Below are 17,628 nucleotides of genomic sequence, written 5' to 3' on the forward strand. Positions count from 1 at the left end.
TATTCATAACACTGGCTTTATTAATTTAACAGGTTTCAGTAGTATTCAATAATTATATGAACAGAAATATAAGAATATATTGTGACAAATTAAATGAAGTCATTGTTATGGTCCACTCAGTGGATGCATGATGGTTCACTTGCTATGATCTTGAAGTGCAAAAAACTAAGGCAAACATGCCAAAGGGGGGTTGCTTCAATCAACAATGAAACTTTCTTTGTCCATAAAGTGGCATGAGATAGGTAGAAATGGTGACAAAGAGAAAAGTAGAATAGAATAGAATAGAATAGAATAGAATAGAATAGAATAGAATAGAATAGAATAGAATAGAATAGAATAGAATAGAATAGAATAGAATAGAATAGAATAGAATTAACTTTTAAGATCATTGCATCCAACCTATCAGCAACACTATCTAATCAACTAAATCATGGCAACAAGTGCCCCATCCAGTCTCTTCCTAAACACCTCCAGTGATGGTGACTCCACCACATCCCTGGGCAGCCCATTCCAATGGCCAATCACTCTTTCTATGAAGAACTTCTTCCTAACATCCAGTCTAAACCTCCCCTGGCACAGCCTGACACTGTGTCCTCTTGTTCTGGTGCTGGCTGCCCAGGAGAAGAGACCAAGCCCCACCTGGCTACAACCTCCCTTCAGGTAGTTGTAGACAGCAAGAAGGTCTTCCCTGAGCCTCCTCTTCTCCAGGCTAAGCAACCCCAGCTCCCTCAGCCTTTCCTCATAGGGCTTGTGCTCCAAACCCCTCGCCATCTTTGTTGCCCTTCTCTGGACACGTTCCAGCAAGTCAACATCTTTCCCAAACTGAGGGGCCCAGAACTGGACACAGGACTCATGGTGTGGCCTAAACAGTGCTGAGTACAGGGGCAGAATGACCTCCCTGCTCCTGCTGGCCACACGGTTCATGATACAGGCTAGGATGCCATTGGCCTTCTTGGCCACCTGGACACACTGCTGGCTCATGTTCAGCATACTATCAGCCAGTACTCCCAGGTCCCTTTCTGCCTGGCTGCTCTCCAGCCACTCTGACCCCAGCCGGTAGCGCTGCATGGGGCTGTTGTGGCCAATGTGTAGAACCCGGCACTTAGATGTGTTAAGTCTCATGCCATTGGACTCTGCCCACCTGTCCCACCAAGGTACCTTCTGAGTTAGTTCCTTAAGTAACCTGAAGTCTGCCCTCCAGAAGTCCAGAGTTGAGGTTCTGTTGCTGCCCCTCTTAGCTTGACTGCATATTGAAAACTCAATTATTTCATGGTCACTGGACCCCAAGAGAGTCGAGAGGCTGACAGCTACCACCAGTATCCAAGACAATGTCCCTAGGGTCCCAGGACCAAGAAGAGCCCTGTCAGTCATCTTCTTTGATCATCATGGTCTGTGGTAGGGAAGCTTCCTAAGTTCCCTTGATAAGAAGCCCTCTTTTATCCTATCTCTGCCAATCTTTGCCTTTCTTGAGCAAGGCTTCCATCCATGCCCAGGGAGAAGTGTCTGAGGCAGGTAGCTTTCAACCAGGAGGTGTGTTTGCATATTATAATGAGCAAAGTTTGCCTAAGGTTCACAATTTCCTCATCACCACATAGATATCCATCTCTTTTGGACAGCAGTTATGTAGTTTGTTCCAGCAGAATGAGCTGAGACAGTGGTGTGATCAATCTTTCTGCTGTGTAGAATGGTACCATGCTCTCTGTACCATGCAGTTCTAATGTTTGCACCTGTGTATACATGGAGACCACAATCCATTCTTGGAATCAGTAACTGCTCAATCAGGCAGGCTGTTGCAAACTCAAGTTAAGATGTTAGCCTAAGTTTCAGTGTCCATTACTGTCCTGGTTTCTGATGGCAATATTGAGGAAATAGTGTTCTTCTGACCAATCCTTACAGTCATATTTAATAAGTACAAATTTATTGTTGATTTATTATAATACTGGAAGATTCAGCCTAATGAAACTACATATATGAGACTTCTGAAATGAGGAGAAGATCCTTGAAAGATTTTTGGTGTTTTGGTTTACCAGGTGACAATTTATGGCATGTGGTAACATAATGTCTTTAATGTATTATTTGGATTTTGTTTGGTTTAGTTTAATTTAGCAGATGCAACTTTATCTGTGAGATTAGAAGTCAGGGTGATGAATTTTCATGAGTCATTAAATTTTCCAGGGTTACTTGTTGCTTTGGCTGCAATATAGGAAATGTTTTTCCTCCTCTACTTACTAGATACATTGTTTCTATGATAGGTTTCTCAGAAATTTGGACTTCACTGCATTGCTGCTCTTATTCTTGAAATAAGCAGCATGTTTTTCCTGTTTATTGCAAGAATAGTCTTTCTGATAGATCTAAGATAATTTGGCGAATCTGAAATGTGTAGCTTTTTTACAGACATTTCTCTGTATTATTGGGTTGCTGTAACTGGAGAAGTTGAATATAAGCATTTGATTAAATTATGTATAAAGATATATATAATTCACATCTATTTATGTTCAATTGTGGTTTAAAATTTATTATTAACACAAAATAGGTAAGAAAGAGGAAAACCAATAATATATGGGTGCTGATGATGTCTTGTTTCTTGCAGAATTTGTTATTTCATTGACTGCATCTGATGAATTCCTTATAAACAGAATAATAAATCTGCCAGAGAGAGTTGTTGCTGGAACTCATTATACCCAGGACCAGTTTCTGCAGTCCCTGAGTCTCTTCAGAGAATTAAACACAGATGATACAACTGTTCTCAACTATTTTGATGAACTTGAAATACATCCTCAGTTTATTGGTATGAAGCAGTAAAATTCTTAGATAAAATATGAGTAAAATATTATATTTAAATATATATATATATAACATTGCAGAATGCAGGTACAAAAAGCATTTAATTATACACCTGCATAAATATCTGTATACTTATATGGATCCTGATTTTTTCTTGTACAGTTAAGCTGGTTTTAAGAGTAGGGGGTTTAATTGTTAATTTTTTTGTGGCTAAATGATCAAAATAATTTTCTAACTTAGGTTACAGATCTTTGTACTGGCATCTTTCCAGATTGGACACGATGATCTTGAAGGTCTCTTCCAACCTGGTTTATTATTCTATTCTATTCTATTCTATTCTATTCTATTCTATTCTATTCTATTCTATTCTATTCTATTCTATTCTATTCTATTCTATTCTATTCTATTCTGTTTTCATGGACTTTCAATATTATAGGTGCTTATATTTTGTCTTTGACAATATATGGGTGATCTGTAACTGATAATGCATGAAAGAAAAGGATTAGAAATTAAAAGTGGAAAGCTGGGACTTAATGTATTTTATTCTATGGTATATGAGAAACTATCTGTCTTCCCCATCTAGAAAATTCTAATATTTAGAAATCTTGAGAAGCTTACTCCTATCTGATTACTCAAACCCAGTAAAATTAGAGTGACAGCATCCCTAAGAAAAACGGAGAAAGGCACAGGGTATGGAAAGAAAGAACAAGGCAACAATCCTGGAATTGAAATCATGCTGCTGATATTTAGAATGCCCATTTGAGATGAGTTATGGGAAGGTACTTGTTGAACAGCTTCAATCATAATTGATTTTGTCTTTTGTCTTTTTTTTTTTTATTTTTTATTTAATGTCAGTCATGGAGATTATGTTGAAAATAACACCATACATGTGTTGTTAGGAAGTGCAATAATGTGTTAATGTAATAATTTTAGAACTGATGCATGTCTGCTGCAGGAAGTAAATATAAAAAATGGGGAATATTAAGGACTGATGTCATCAATTGGTCATATTCTTATACATTTCTGTATATGCAAGTAGCAGCACTGTCCAAGACAGTTTAGTTTTGTTTTGTTTGGACCTATAAAATGTATACAGTAGAATATTGCAGTGTTTTCTGCTAAGAATTATGCCAAACAATAGCTCTTACACTCTAGTCCATTCCAAATAAGGAAAGTCACCAGCCTACTGATTTTCATTATTGAGCTATCACATCTATGACATTCAGTGACTTCCAGACAGTTTTCACATTCAGTTTACAGTGTTGATTTTCACCTTCACAGGAGCAGTCTTTGCATCTTGTTTATCTGAAGAACTGCCTCTTTACCTATATTCACATCACTGATTGTTACCCACCAAGTATAGAAACTGTTAAAGATAGATAACACATATAACTTCAGTGAGGAATCTTCAGCTCTGCAAATACCACTCCCTACCCCCATTCTAGCTGATGATCCAGTTGGTTTCTCAGACCTATAGAATTCAATACCATCAAATTCAAGCAGAGAGCCACCTGATTTCTTGGCCATATTCTGAAGGAATTTAGTGTGGAATGGATTAGAAAAATGTGCTTAATTTGTTAAATATTGACTCAAAATTAATCAAATCTTTCTTCCACCTCAATTTTAGAAAATGATCACATAGAGCTTTATTAATAGCTTTTATGTTTATTATTTTTTCTGAGTCTGAAATATGCTAGTACAAAGGAGTAGGCTTCAAGATTCCTGGCAACTACTTTGCTACAATGACTCACTGCATGAAGTCTGAAAATCAGTTATCTTGTGTCTTATTTTTCTCATCTGCAGATTTGGGACAGTGACACAGGCCTATTAGGTCATCTACAATAATGCATGTTAAAATTAAACCAGCAATTTTCTTTGAAGATCTCATAGTGTCAGTGCTAACCTAGTTTTTTATTTAAAAGCTATTTATTTTTGAGGATAAATGCAGTTAATTATGATTGCTGTAATATTGTCATTGCAATCTTGCTCTGCTAAGAAAAAAATGCAGACTTTGAGACCTCAAATTCAATGCTTAGAGAGTTATTAGCAATATTAGAAATGTAGTTTGCACTGTAATTTTTGTATCTAGGTGCAGCTAAATTTGCAGAAGTGCTTGTCATAGACAATGTATTGTTCTTTTAATTTAGAATACTTCAGGAATGCAATTCCTGACTTTTTGAAGGATGAAACTGTAAAAAACAAACAAACAAACAAATCATGTAGAATTATGTTGGCTTTCTCCAGAATTCATTAGCAGAGTTTGGACTCCAAGTCCAAATCACAAACACTCAACCTCCTGGAATGCTGGTATTAGTACTGAACAGCTATCTTCTGTCCGGTTTACTGATTGCAATGAAATAGGAAGCATGCTTTGCCAATGACTTTCAAGATAACTTCATAAAACAGACGGCTGTGAAGTATGACTACTGGATTGTCATTTAGACTCTGTATTCTAGTTCTTGTTTTTCTCCCTCCTTGACTTGGTCTCCTTAATCATTTACGTGCCTTTACATCTCCAGTCCCTTACTACAGAAGGAGCCTGTTAGTTCTGTATTCATTGCATACCTGCAATGTCCACTTTTCATAACTTCCATGCACACTTCTACATCCTTTCTGCCTGGTGCCTGCTCATACTGAATGCATACGGAGTCCAGGAAGCCCTGAAAATAGTCAGTTTTTCTGTGGTGGTTTTTTGTTGTTGTTGTTTGCCTTTTTTTTTTTTTTTTTTACAAGTTTAATATGCAAGCAATCTCCAGCACTTAACAGGGAGAAGGAATGAAATCAAAGAGGTCTTGCTCAGTCTCTATGCTCCTAGAGGAAACTACAGATTTCTTTTGTAGACGTAACACACTAAAATATCTCTGTGTATTTGTAAATCTCTATAAGTAAAAACTTTGAAGCTTGTTGCCAAATTTTAAAAATCTATTGTGTAACCTTGGAGGGAGACACCCATGAAAAGCTTCTGATTTTACCCATCTGGATAGGCTGACCTAAGATTGGTGACAGAGTAACATCAATGATAATAACTAACTTCATTTTCAAGATTCAAAATTTAGGAAAGCTGAAACTGATAGAACAATTGTAAAAAGTACTTTAATTAGTTGTTAAAACATATTTAAATAACTTTCTCCCTTACATGATCTTAAAAAGACAAACTATTTTAGCTGTAAAAAGAATCAGATGTAGAAAATTTTCAGTAGAAAAAAAAAAAAATATATTTATTTTCCTTTGAAAACATGTTATACTTGAAAACTGACACATGAATACAATACATTCCTATGTCTTGCAGTTCTTCACTAATGTCCGTTGATAATTAACAAAAGCCTTGAAAGCTTATCTCTTCTATTGTTTAAAAGATGTAGCCAAATTTGAAGATCCTGAGAACAGATTTATTGTAAAAGAGATCATCAAAGAAATTGGGGAACCTCGGAATTATGGTTTGACAGATGAAGAAAAGGAGGAATTGGAACACAAGGCAGCTGAGGAACGCATTGCCAAAGAAGCGCAAGAAAAAGCTGAACAAGAGCTTAAAGAAGCTAAGGAAAGAGCTGAAAGAATGGCAAATTGGGAAGAGTGGGTAGGTTAATATGTATTTGGGGAAAGGTATTATTATTGATGGGTTCGATAGCTTCCAGCAATCTGTTCTGCAAATACAATTCGAAGGTGTGGAATAAATACTCTAGTTCTTTATATCATACTTTAGATCTAGGTTAGATTAACTTCACAGTGCATTTTGAGGCCCAACCTAAATACTGTAGTCTCTTTTTTATTACAGCTACAGCAAATGTTTTGGGGTTTGTTTTGTGTTTGTTTGGGGTTTTTTTTGGTTGTGTTTTTGATATTTTTTTTTTGGCACATTGGTATCAGCATGTCTTTAAAATATTTTTATTATATTATTCTTTTTGTTACTGTGCTTTAGCTCTATTATTTTATCATTTATAAATATCTACTAAAATCAGTTGTATTTTTCCATGACCAGTCTTCTAGGACTTTTGTGTTTTCCTCATTTCTGAGCAGCTGACCAAATCTTGTCATAGCTTTCAAACGAGTTTTTTTGTCTCACCAAGGATCAATATTCTGGTCTTTATCACAGACAGGTTTCTGAGCTTGCAAGAGAAACACCTTTAAGAGCTGAATCCTCAGTTCAGCGAGGACTTCCTGCAACTGTCTGAAGGGTGCTGTTTGCTAGTACTTCAAAGCGCATTTGGTATTTAGGCTACCTGATCTCACAGGATTTATACACAATACTTTTTTCTTATTTACTTTGCCACACCTAAGGACATTTTCGGTAAATAACCTGAAACTTGTACTGTAAGAATGGTCTTGTTCACGCTCAGAGACAGATTGTTTTGCCAGGAGGCAGTTCTATTGTCTTCTTCTTGATCTATTTAAAAACACACCGATAACTTCACAGAGAAATCCTTTTTTTACCTTTGAATGCCCATATAGTCTGTGGGGAAATAATACTCACTTCTAAAGAAGCATTTACATTGCTCTGATGTTGGCTTGTAAATAAGTTTTGTTATCTCTATGCTTATTTACAGCTTCATTCAACATTTCCTACCCTCTGTAAACTTGTCTAAAACATTAGTAAGGGTACTTAACACATATTTAGCCAAATCCAATCCAAAGCCATCTAGCTTTCAGGAGAGCAAACTGTCCATTATAGTAGCTTAAAGTAGGCGTTTAAATAAAAAGTGTACTTAAATTTATGCTTTTAAAGAGGTAAATGCTCAGGCAATCTAAGCAGGTATTCATTTGCCCTTGAGACTGCAGATTAGCTGCTGTCTCTGAGTCGTGACCAAAGACTACTTACAGGGTTTATTCAATAGCACTCCTGGGTTGAGTGAATAAGGTAAAGATCTTTTTCAGATATTGGTACATCAGTTTTATCTGAACATTATATTTTGTGTTATGCCTTGAATATGGAAAAGCAGTTTTCAGCGTATTATCTGCTTGCTCTAGTGATCTATGACTCAGACTACTGATGAATAAAATGAGAGAATATGATAAATTTTTTTTAATAATCTCTGACTAAAAGGACTGCAGTATGCACGCTATTAAGTGAAAGAAAGAAAAACTCAGTGTTTTTATTCCCCCCCACACTTTTTGAGTGTATTGATTGTATTTGATTTAACTCAAATTTAGGAATAAATTTAGCTGGTGGAAACAGACATAATTCAGTGTGTATTTAGTTAACTCTTACCCACTTTTAAAACTTACATGAATCAAAAGAAAACAAAGAAGCCAAACCCAAACCAACCAAACAAAAAAAATCCAACAAAACTCAGAGTCAGAGCTCTCTTCTGATTAAAAATATTCTCTTTCCCCTCCAGTTTAAAGAACCTTCACGAGATCCTCTGCATTTGAAACAGTACTGATTTTTAAAGTGGTATGGTGTGTTCCAACTGTTTTGTCAAGTATCTTACAGAAACAGAACCACTGGAAGACTTCAGAATAAGTGTCCTTTAGGTGCTAAAGAGAGAAAAAAAAAATATTTTACTAAGGAGATTATTTCTGGCTCAGTCATATTTGATTCTTTGTCCTCTGTGTGCTCTGTGCTTTAATAAGATGTTCATAGTTCTTCCTGCCAAACCATGAGTTTTCGAAGTTCTATTAGCAGCTTCTAACAGCGCCTTTTTTTTCTCTCTAGGCACCATTATTTAGTCAAGTGCTCTTTGGTAGATGTTATAAACCTTATGATTTTGTTCAAATTTTGTAGAATAAAAAACTGGAAGAAGTGAAAAGACAAGAACAAGAGTTATTGGAGGCCCAGTCCATTCCATTACGTAACTATTTAATGAAGAATGTCATGCCAACACTTATGCAAGGGATAAATGAATGCTGTCGGATCAGGCCAGATGATCCTGTTGATTTTCTGGTAAGGCAATTGCTCCTTCTTTCTTAAATATATTTGAACATCCACATAGACCCAAAGAATCTAAGGACTTAAAATATTTATATCTACTGTTCTAATAACAGTTAATTAACAGCTGTATCTTCAATTCTTGTGATTAGCAATTATTGTGAAAATTAAAAACACAGCAACTACTCTTTATATGACTAACTGATGTGTATCAAGCACAGGCATAATCCAGCTTTGCTAAATAGTAACAGGAGAAGAATCACTAGGGAAATTGGTTTATCTTTGGTATGTTCACTCTGCATATCCTATCTTTCCAATTCAGGTATCTGCAGAAAGGGGGACATGACTCTCTATCCTGCTTACACCCCTCTAGACACAACAGAACATGCTGTTGTAAACAAATAAAAGCTTTCCTGTATTTTCCTTCACAAATACACAGAAAAATTAATGAGTAAATCCTGTAAGACATTAATAGAATGGTTTAATTTGCAAAGAACCCGAAGAAGTAACCTAGTTCAACTTTCTGCCACAAGCAGGGTCAGTGTCCCATTCAGACAAGAATTGAGATGCTGTAATGTTATTGTTGTAGTGCTGTTTTACACACACTCCAAGAAAGTTGTTAACAAGTTATTAGTGGTTTGATGAAAAGAAACATAAATGAAGTGAAAACTTAAAATGAAAGCATCAGTGCTGTGTGTCACTTTAGGCACTAAGGACTGTTAATCCTTTTAACCTTTTAGCATACTGATCAGTGGCAACTATCTGAAGTCTCCTTTACTAATTGTGTAACTTTTAAAGAGCTGTGTTATCTGCTATTCTGGATCCAGAAATTGAGCCCTAGGAGATGCCTTAGGATTTTCCATAGGGTGATGAATATTGTGATAGCTAGCTTCCTTCCTTCTCTTACCCACAATAGAGATGGGGAGAGTGCTACCAAAAGGGAGAATGAAGTAGATGGTATTTCTGGGGACGAGGTTTCTTTTGATGTATCTGTTAAAAACGACATTGTAGAGCCATTTCATACATTCTGTGAATTTAAAGCAATAGTATCCACTTTTTTTGGTGGTGTGTTTGTTTGTTTGTGTTTGTTTTGGTGCGTGTGTGTGACTTTTAAAATTTGAGATTTGAATCTAAGTGTAACTTTGAAACCCTTCTGTTTATAGGCAGAATTTCTCTTCAAGAACAGTCCTGGTACCGAATGACATAAATGTTAAATCCTAACAGCTGCAGATATTGCAAATTAGAAAGGAGGAATATTCTTAACACATTTAAAATAAATTAGCTTCAGAATTTTTGTTTAGGCATATTATGTATTCTCCAATTTTATTTTTTATACCATATTACTATGTTGTATTGGGTTTCTAAAAGTCCTTCTACGAAAGTGCCATTTACTGCACATATTAATCATACATTTACATATCTGTATTTCATGTACCTGTCTGAAACTGTGAGCCCTAAGAAACTATTCTTTCTCCAAAGTTTTTTCCTGTATTCTTTTTTCAGTTACACATTCTATTTAAGCAGTATATTCTTGTCCTGATCCATAGTGGGTGTTGGCAGCTGGCCCAAGAAAAACTTTCTTAAAAACAAACAGGCAAATAACCCCCAGACCCCGAACCCACTGTTTTCACTGAAAACAGAATAGAAGCAGCAAGCTCTCTTATTTCCCTTCCCAGCTACCAAGGGGCGAAAAATCACACAACGTATTTTTGTGTTGTACTGAAGACTGACTGAGGTGAAACTGATAGCGTATTTGGTGTAAAACAAATACATTCAAAGAAGAAACATTTATTTGGGGGGAAAAAAAAATGCATGCTATATGCTGCCAGACCAAGTTACCATTTAACATATAAGGCAGTTGAAAATCAAATAATCCGTACATTTAGATAAATGTTCGAGAATTCTATTTTTCAGCAGTAAGGTGAAAATAGGACACCAAGGAGAAAAAAAAATAAAACAAGGGAAGGTTTTGTGTAGTAAAGTTTTGTATTACAGCAACTCTAAGAATAAAGTTTTGAGCTGATCTCCAAAGAGTGTGTTTTTATTTTACCATTTTCTTCGACTTATGCAGTATATTGCGGGCAGAGATTTCACAATTATTAAAGGATCTTTTTCGAGTGTGAGGCACAAAACCTAAAATAAGCTCGATGCAAGTACGTATAAATAAAACGGGCTCTCTTTTATCCTAAACCTTTGATTTCTCAGGGGGACAATGGGACATTCAGACAGGTTGCGCTCGGCCGTGTGAAGCGATTACAAACCGCGCCGTGCTTTCCCGGAGCTATCGGCGCAGCAAAAGCGCCTTCCACCCTACAAGCGGAGGTCTGTCGCCGCAGCCGCATCGCTCCGCAGGACTTCCCGCGCGTAGCCACCTAGCCGGTGTGCCGTCGCTGGGGCCTCCCCGTGGCGGCAGGAGCAGCCCGGAGCGGCACAGGACTTTTTGGGCGGTTTGTCGGGGTAACACGAGGGCGCACTCGCCACTTTAGTTCCTATAGCAACTTAAAGTCCCCGCTTTCTCTCGCTCGAAGTCGCTCCGTGCCCAGCACACCGGCAGTTGCGCGCAACTTTTCCCTCAAAGCACAACAGCCTCCAGCCGCACTCGGCGTGAGCCCGTGCCAGCCCCGCGCAGGCGCGGCCCCCCAACCGTTAGCGCTTTGTTTTCAAACGCCGGGTCGCTGCCTCGCCGGAACTGCAGCCCCCAGGGTGCCCTTCGGCCTCGTGGCCGCCAGAGCCTGCGCGAGCTAGCTAGCGTGCACGGCGTGCGGGGGTGGACGCGCTGCTGCGTCAGGCCCCCCCCCCGGTCTAGAACGTTGCTGTGGTATCGTCTGGGCGCCATGTTAGAAGGCCGGAGGGGAAGAGGAAAGTGAAGCGGCGGCGGCCGGGCCTAGCGAAAGGCTTTCTCCTCTCTCTAAGGCCTGACGCCGGCCCTTACCATGGTCACGATTCCCGCTTCCTGGCGGGACGAGTGACCGGCCCAGAGGCGGCAGTGGTGGGGGAGGACGAAGAAAAGAGGAGGAGGGAGAAGAGAACGACGAGGTGGTGGTGGTGGTGGTGGCGGCGACGGCGGAGGAGGAGGAGGAGGGGCCGGAGAGACGATGCCGTTGTAAGTTGGAAAGCTCGTGGAGTGTCTTAAAGGCCTGTATTTTACCGGCCTTTAGCGCTCTCTTCGTAGCGCCCCGTGCTCCCTATCCGCTCGGGCCCTTTCTGCTAGCTCTCGCCCTTCCCCCGCTTGTCTGTTCCTCCTCTGGTCCTGGCCTCTTCCGGTGCCGCAGTGTGAGGGGCTGTGGAAACGCTCCTCTCCGCCTGGCCTGCGAGGACCTACTTGCTTGCTATCTTGTCCCCCCACTCATCGCTCTGAGTCCCGAAAGAGATGCAGATGTGGCTTTGTTTTCGTTGTCGCCTTCTTCACGATCTCATAACGGCAAGCGTGAGAGGCCTGGCGGCCACGGGGCGGATGTCTGCAGTGGCCCTCTTCGACCCACTGTTGAATCAAGCCATAGGAGGTGGCAAGGTGCCGCATATTTATCCTTTGCTCGCCCTGGCCGCGAAAGACGAAGCTTGCTTTCTCAAGAGTTTCTCCAAAGCATTTCCCGAGTGGCCTCGCCAACGGTTTTCCCTCGTTCCGGGGACAGGAGAGAAACAGGCGCTGGTTTTTAACAGATGACCCGCGCTGAACCTGCTGTCCTTACAAAACATACCCGGTGCTCGGTGACTCCGGAGTGCCGAGTCGCTGCGGAGGCCAGCGCGAGTGCAGGCAGCGCCCCCGGCCGGCAGCATCGGCCGGCGGCCCTCACTGCTCCCCTAATCCCCCTCGCCCCCGCCATTCTGTCTTTGGGTTGCAGAGAGTCTTTCTCGCTGGAAAAGTAGTCCTTATGCTTTGGACCTGCCATACTGCAACTCAGCTGGTAGTCATGAATAACGAAGTAGGACATAATTTAATCTGCATTTCTTAGCCGATTTCTTTCACTCGTCTCTTCCCGCCCCCCCCCCCCCCCCCCCCCCCCCGCTTCTTTTTATTTTTCTCCCTGACGTTTGGAGGGCTGCGAGTTAAGACGACAAAAATTCCATCTCCTTAGCTCCGTAGTACATAATTTTGTTGTTGTCCAGTATAAGTCGAGGGGACCAGCCATGAATAGGTGGTCAAGTGGTTTTTAATACATGATTATATGCTAGGTTTTGTTGGTTGGTTTGAGGAAGAAATATTAAAAATTTGGGATTATTCACTACTGCTCCACTGTTATTGTTAACGATTATTCACAGTTGTTTAAATGTGTAAACTTTGTGGAGAATACCTGTATTTGCTTATTGTGCTTGTTTTAGTTAGTCTGAATTACTGCTTACTTATTCCTGGGGTAGATAGCATGAGACAAACTTAAAGAGTTTATGGCAGGAGAAACACGGTGTGTGAATGCGGAAAATAAAATGTGTGTATAAAGAGGCTGCAATGTCTGTAGATAAGTTTTGCACACATTCATTATGACAATGAAAAAAATGCCAGAAACTGTCTTTGAAGTTGGTTAAGCTTTTTGGCCTCAGGAAAATGGGAGGGTGTTTATTCTGCATATTTTCATTCTTAGTTTATTTAGTTGTGACAACATAAGTTCCAAATGCTTAATAACAACGTTTTAAGGTTTGGGCTGCTTTTAGGAGTTGTGGTAGTAGCAGTCTTCAATTTTGACAAGTTTGGAATGACTTGCTCATTTTTATTAATATAGGTACTAGGATACTTTAAATAATATATTTGCACTATTATATTGCAATTTTCAATATAAACATTATTTGGCAACTTCACTAATACAGGAGGTTTAGTTAGGAAAATCTTCCTCTGATTCTGTGTTTGTTCTGCCATTTGTGTGTTTTAAATGATTGTATTATTCAGTCAACACTTAAAAGCAAAGGTAACACTAGTAATTTGCAGTGCTAGTAATGTTAATTCTTGAGTTTAAAACAGGATACTTCTGACTTAAGTTTAGACAGGAAAAAAAATGAGGTTAGGAAGTTCCTTTTGCGTTCAATTCTTTGTAGTTGATTCTTTCCTCTTTTGGATGATAATCTTTCTGTGGGTGATAACCCTGTGTCACTGCCAAACTTTCAAGATGACAATTTTTTGTTGTTGTTTGGTTTTTGTTTGTTTTATTTTGGGGGTTGTGTGTGAATGTTGACTTCCGTTCTGAAATCCTTTAAACTTGATTTTATTTGTTTGTTTGTTTTGGGGTTGGGTTTACAACTGACAGGCCTAGTCAGAGCTGATTTCCCATACACCAGAGACTGTCATCACTCTTTACTTGAAAAGCATTAGTTCAGACTTAATCAGAAGGTGTACAGTATTGTTAACATTGTACTGGGTGTGTATATTTCTCTTAGAATGGTACAAAACTATAAACCCAAGCAAATTCTTTATGTACAAGGTATATTAGTAGTACAAGAGCAAACTCAAGTTCTGCTGATAGCTGTCATTCATAAAAGCCTTTTAATATTTAGAAAAACCCACTTCTAAATTTATCCTAGTAGTTTGTGACTTTTACAGATCTCTTGTGTGAAAAGCAGCTGTGTAAGGGAAAAATCTTAGTTTCAATTGTTTAAGACAAGCTGATTAGAAACAAAGGTGAGATATATATATTATAAAGATACATTTTAGCAATTGGTTAAGTGCAGAATGTTCCTTTGCATTACCTGAAGTAAGATGCTGGAGAGAAATTAAGTGCATTAAGCTGTTCGTGTGTTTCAGTTAGGGCTAGTTTGTATTCCGAATGGCTACCGACTCAGTGAGTAAAGTTGATGATGCAGTCTTTTATGTAATCTGGACCTTTCTGACCCTTGAGATAGAAAAAATAGCAGCATGAGTCTGTTTCTTGTTAATCTATTGATAGTATTACACTTGAAGCTTCTATGCCGAACTTCACTGTTCGCTGAAATTGCTGCGAAAGTTACTGTTGTCTTATTTTACCCAGGAGCTGAAAAGTGCATTGAATTGTATCTGAACACTTAAAAGTGCTGCCATAAATTCTAACAGTTGTTATTGGTAACTTTCATATTAAGAGTTTTGGAGTGTTATTAATTATTTTTTAGCTTTATTGTAGGGAATCAAGCTTATTTGAGCTTCTGAAGTAAGACTTTTTGTTGTTTTTTTTTTTTCTTTCACTGAACTTTGCTTTAAACATGCAGAGTCATTGTTTCCTTGACTTGTAATTAGCAACTGTCAACCTGTATGCCAGAAGTACAACACTATATTAAAAATGAGTTGTACTGATTGTGAGTGGATAAAAAGTATGTTTCTGAACAGAGTGCTCTGTTTTTTTATGGACTGTTGTTCTAAAGTTATTCCTAACTAGAATAATTGCCTTAATTTATAAATGAGGGTTAATGTGTTAGATACAGTACAGAAGCAATGGATACCAAAAATATGTGGTTTTGCTATAGCTTTCAGACTTCTAAGGTCACTCCAAACATGACTGACCATGTTAACATGGAGGTACTATCCACAACTTGGAAACTCAGTTATTTTGGGTTGAGCAGACTTCACCACTGAGGCAAATTAATCTCTTGCAGTGAAAAACTTCATGGGATTCCTAATTCTTGTTTTGGTATTTTCTGGTATCTTTTAATTCAATCTTACTGAATTTCTTAAATTGCTGCTTCTGGTGTTAATCTTGTCTCCAGAATAGCAGTAAACCTTATTTTTGGTTTAAGTGCTGCCTGCAGAGATCAGTAGACTTTTTTTTTTTTTTTTTTTTTTTTTTTTAGTTTAAACTTGAGAGGCTTCTGAAACTGCTGTTAGTAAGAATGTTGTGAATGGGTGTTTGCACATACTGCCTTCACTGTTCTGATGTACAAAAGGAAGAGCCTGAGAGTACTAAGGATTGAGTAAAAAGTTAATGGAATGTGTATGCCTGATGTTTTGGGGGTTGTTTTTTGTTTGGTTTGGTTTTGGGGGTATGGAGGGGTGTCGTTTGGTTGGTTTTGGACTTAGGTGAGGCTCTTTCACAGGTGTGTTGCCTGTCATTCTTCAGTACCCATGTTCAAATCTCTTTTGAGTACCTCAAACACCTCATACTTACAGTTGAAATGTAATTCATGGTCTAAATGATCCAGCAGTTTTCTGATAGATATTAAAATTTTTGTCTGGGAAGGACAGCTGCATCTTAACAATATGAAACAATATGAAACATACTCCCTGATACCCCATTTTCAGTGGCTTCATCAAGATTTCCTGTCTTGATTTCTGAACTTTTATGTGGAGTATGAGAATTAAGATAAAGCCAGAAACTTTACCCTGAAATTGCCAAAGTTGCTCCTTGATACTACAAAACAAGTATACAGAGTCCTTGAGACTTCAAGTAAACAAAACACTGCAAAACACTTCCTCTGAAATTTGACACAGTAGAGCTTGAACTTTAATTTAGCCCCAACCAATTGACTGGTTGGTGTGATCACTGGTATTGCTTCAGGAATCTGACTTGAATTACTTGTTTTAGTAAATAAGAGAGACTGCATTTTGCTGAAGTCATCAATAGAGACAGAGAAGAGAGAATAGGCACTGAGATTCCTTGTCTATCCTGCCTTGGTATCTGAAGACAGGACTGGGTGAGCCAAAGGTCCTTATGAAGTCAAGTCTAAAGTTAATGTTCTGTGGGTTGTTGGCATTATTTTAATACAGTTAACAGCTCACTGTTTTTCTTGCTTCCTCAATGCTGGCCTCACTGTGCATGTCTGTCTGGACAAACTTAATCTTCAGCTGAGATGTAGTGGTACATAAAAGGGGCTATATGCCTTCCAGCAAATGCAGGTCTTGATGGCCAAAAGCTGGAAAGGATTTTTGCATGCACTTGTCATACATTTAGAAGGGTTAGGTCTTGAGTATTTAAGATATATTTAAATGTGGATCAGATACATTTTAAGCACACATGGGATTCAACCTGTTATAATTTGTTGAGTATTGTATATTATTAAGATTTTGGTTGTTCTTGGTCTGTTATTTCTGTGAAGCATGCCAGATTTCTGTAGTATATTTAGATAATGCGGTCCTGATTGCAACTGTTTGATGGTGGGTTTTTTCATGATAAGCATATAAATGTAACTCTAATAAAACCACTAAAATATTACCCTTAGAACTGAGCCAGAATACAGGGAGTGAAGAACAACAGGAATTTTTAAGTTGGAGTAGGAAGAGCATTAAATACAAAGCATGTCTGAAGAAGGTTTCTTGCTGCTTCTGAGGGTGGAGAATGGTTCCAAAGTTATAAAAGAAAACATTTATACAGTGTTTAGAAGTTGTATCTAGCTCTTAGTTATATACATAGATACACTTGTATTTGGTTTATGTGTATATTCAGTTGAAGCGGCTATATCTTCAAGGTGTAACCTGATCTTCAAAACATGAGTTGGAAAGTTTTTTCCTCGCCTCACAGTCCTCACCCCTCTACCTTAGAACAGTGTAGTCACTTCCATTTGAAGGAATTTAAAAGTGTACAAAAACTTTGAGTTCTGAAGAAAAAAAGAAGTCATTTAGCTGTATTTGGTTTTAGCCTAGTATATAGTAGAACCTTACACCTGTTTGTATTTTCCCATGAGGGAAAACATATATCTCTGAGAGATGAGATTAATTAATATTTGAGTATGAAATACTGGATTGTAACACTTCAGAATTAAACCACTGTACCTGTTACCCAATTTGCTAATTATTTAAACTGTCAGCATATGTTCTTCAAAAATGCAGGTCAAACCAGAGCAACAGCAATAGCATGTTAAATTTAACTCTGCATTTTCTGAAACTTTATATTTGTGCTGTTGGCAGGTAGCTCATTCACATGAGAGTGAGAGCAAGATCTTTGGAAGTATATGTGGTTGACTAGAATAAAATAACTCCAAATGTTCAAAATTTTATCTTGATTTTTCTTCAAAAAACAAACAAAGCCCACAAATAAACAACCCCCAACAAAACAAACAAAATCCCAAACCTCCTAAACCAACCAAACGTA

General features: G+C 38.3%; 2 protein-coding genes across 5 annotated transcripts in view; both read left to right on the plus strand.

Annotated features, from left to right (window-relative positions):
• Nucleotides 1–10,671, plus strand: part of AK7 (adenylate kinase 7) — a 30,138-nt gene extending 19,467 nt beyond the window's left edge. The window contains exons 15-18 of the mRNA XM_068148880.1: nucleotides 2,591–2,788; nucleotides 6,141–6,361; nucleotides 8,507–8,665; nucleotides 9,814–10,671. Coding sequence (XP_068004981.1) covers nucleotides 2,591–2,788; nucleotides 6,141–6,361; nucleotides 8,507–8,665; nucleotides 9,814–9,852 — 617 coding nt within the window. The 3' untranslated portion in view covers nucleotides 9,853–10,671. The remainder of the gene's footprint in view (nucleotides 1–2,590; nucleotides 2,789–6,140; nucleotides 6,362–8,506; nucleotides 8,666–9,813) is intronic.
• A 783-nt stretch (nucleotides 10,672–11,454) lies between these two features.
• PAPOLA (poly(A) polymerase alpha) overlaps nucleotides 11,455–17,628 on the plus strand; it is a 43,899-nt gene continuing 37,725 nt past the window's right edge. For 3 of the 4 annotated variants that reach the window (XM_068148876.1, XM_068148878.1, XM_068148877.1), the window contains exon 1: nucleotides 11,456–11,753. In XM_068148876.1, the coding sequence (XP_068004977.1) occupies nucleotides 11,746–11,753 (8 nt within the window). In that variant the 5' untranslated portion in view covers nucleotides 11,456–11,745. Of the gene's footprint in view, nucleotides 11,754–17,628 lie in introns of all 4 variants that reach the window. The other variant, XM_068148879.1, reaches the window with a different exon arrangement.

This window comes from Melanerpes formicivorus, unplaced genomic scaffold (genome assembly GCF_026170545.1).
Source record: "Melanerpes formicivorus ecotype bairdi unplaced genomic scaffold, bMelFor1.0.p_v2 SCAF_17, whole genome shotgun sequence".
Taxonomy (NCBI): Eukaryota; Metazoa; Chordata; class Aves; order Piciformes; family Picidae; genus Melanerpes; species Melanerpes formicivorus.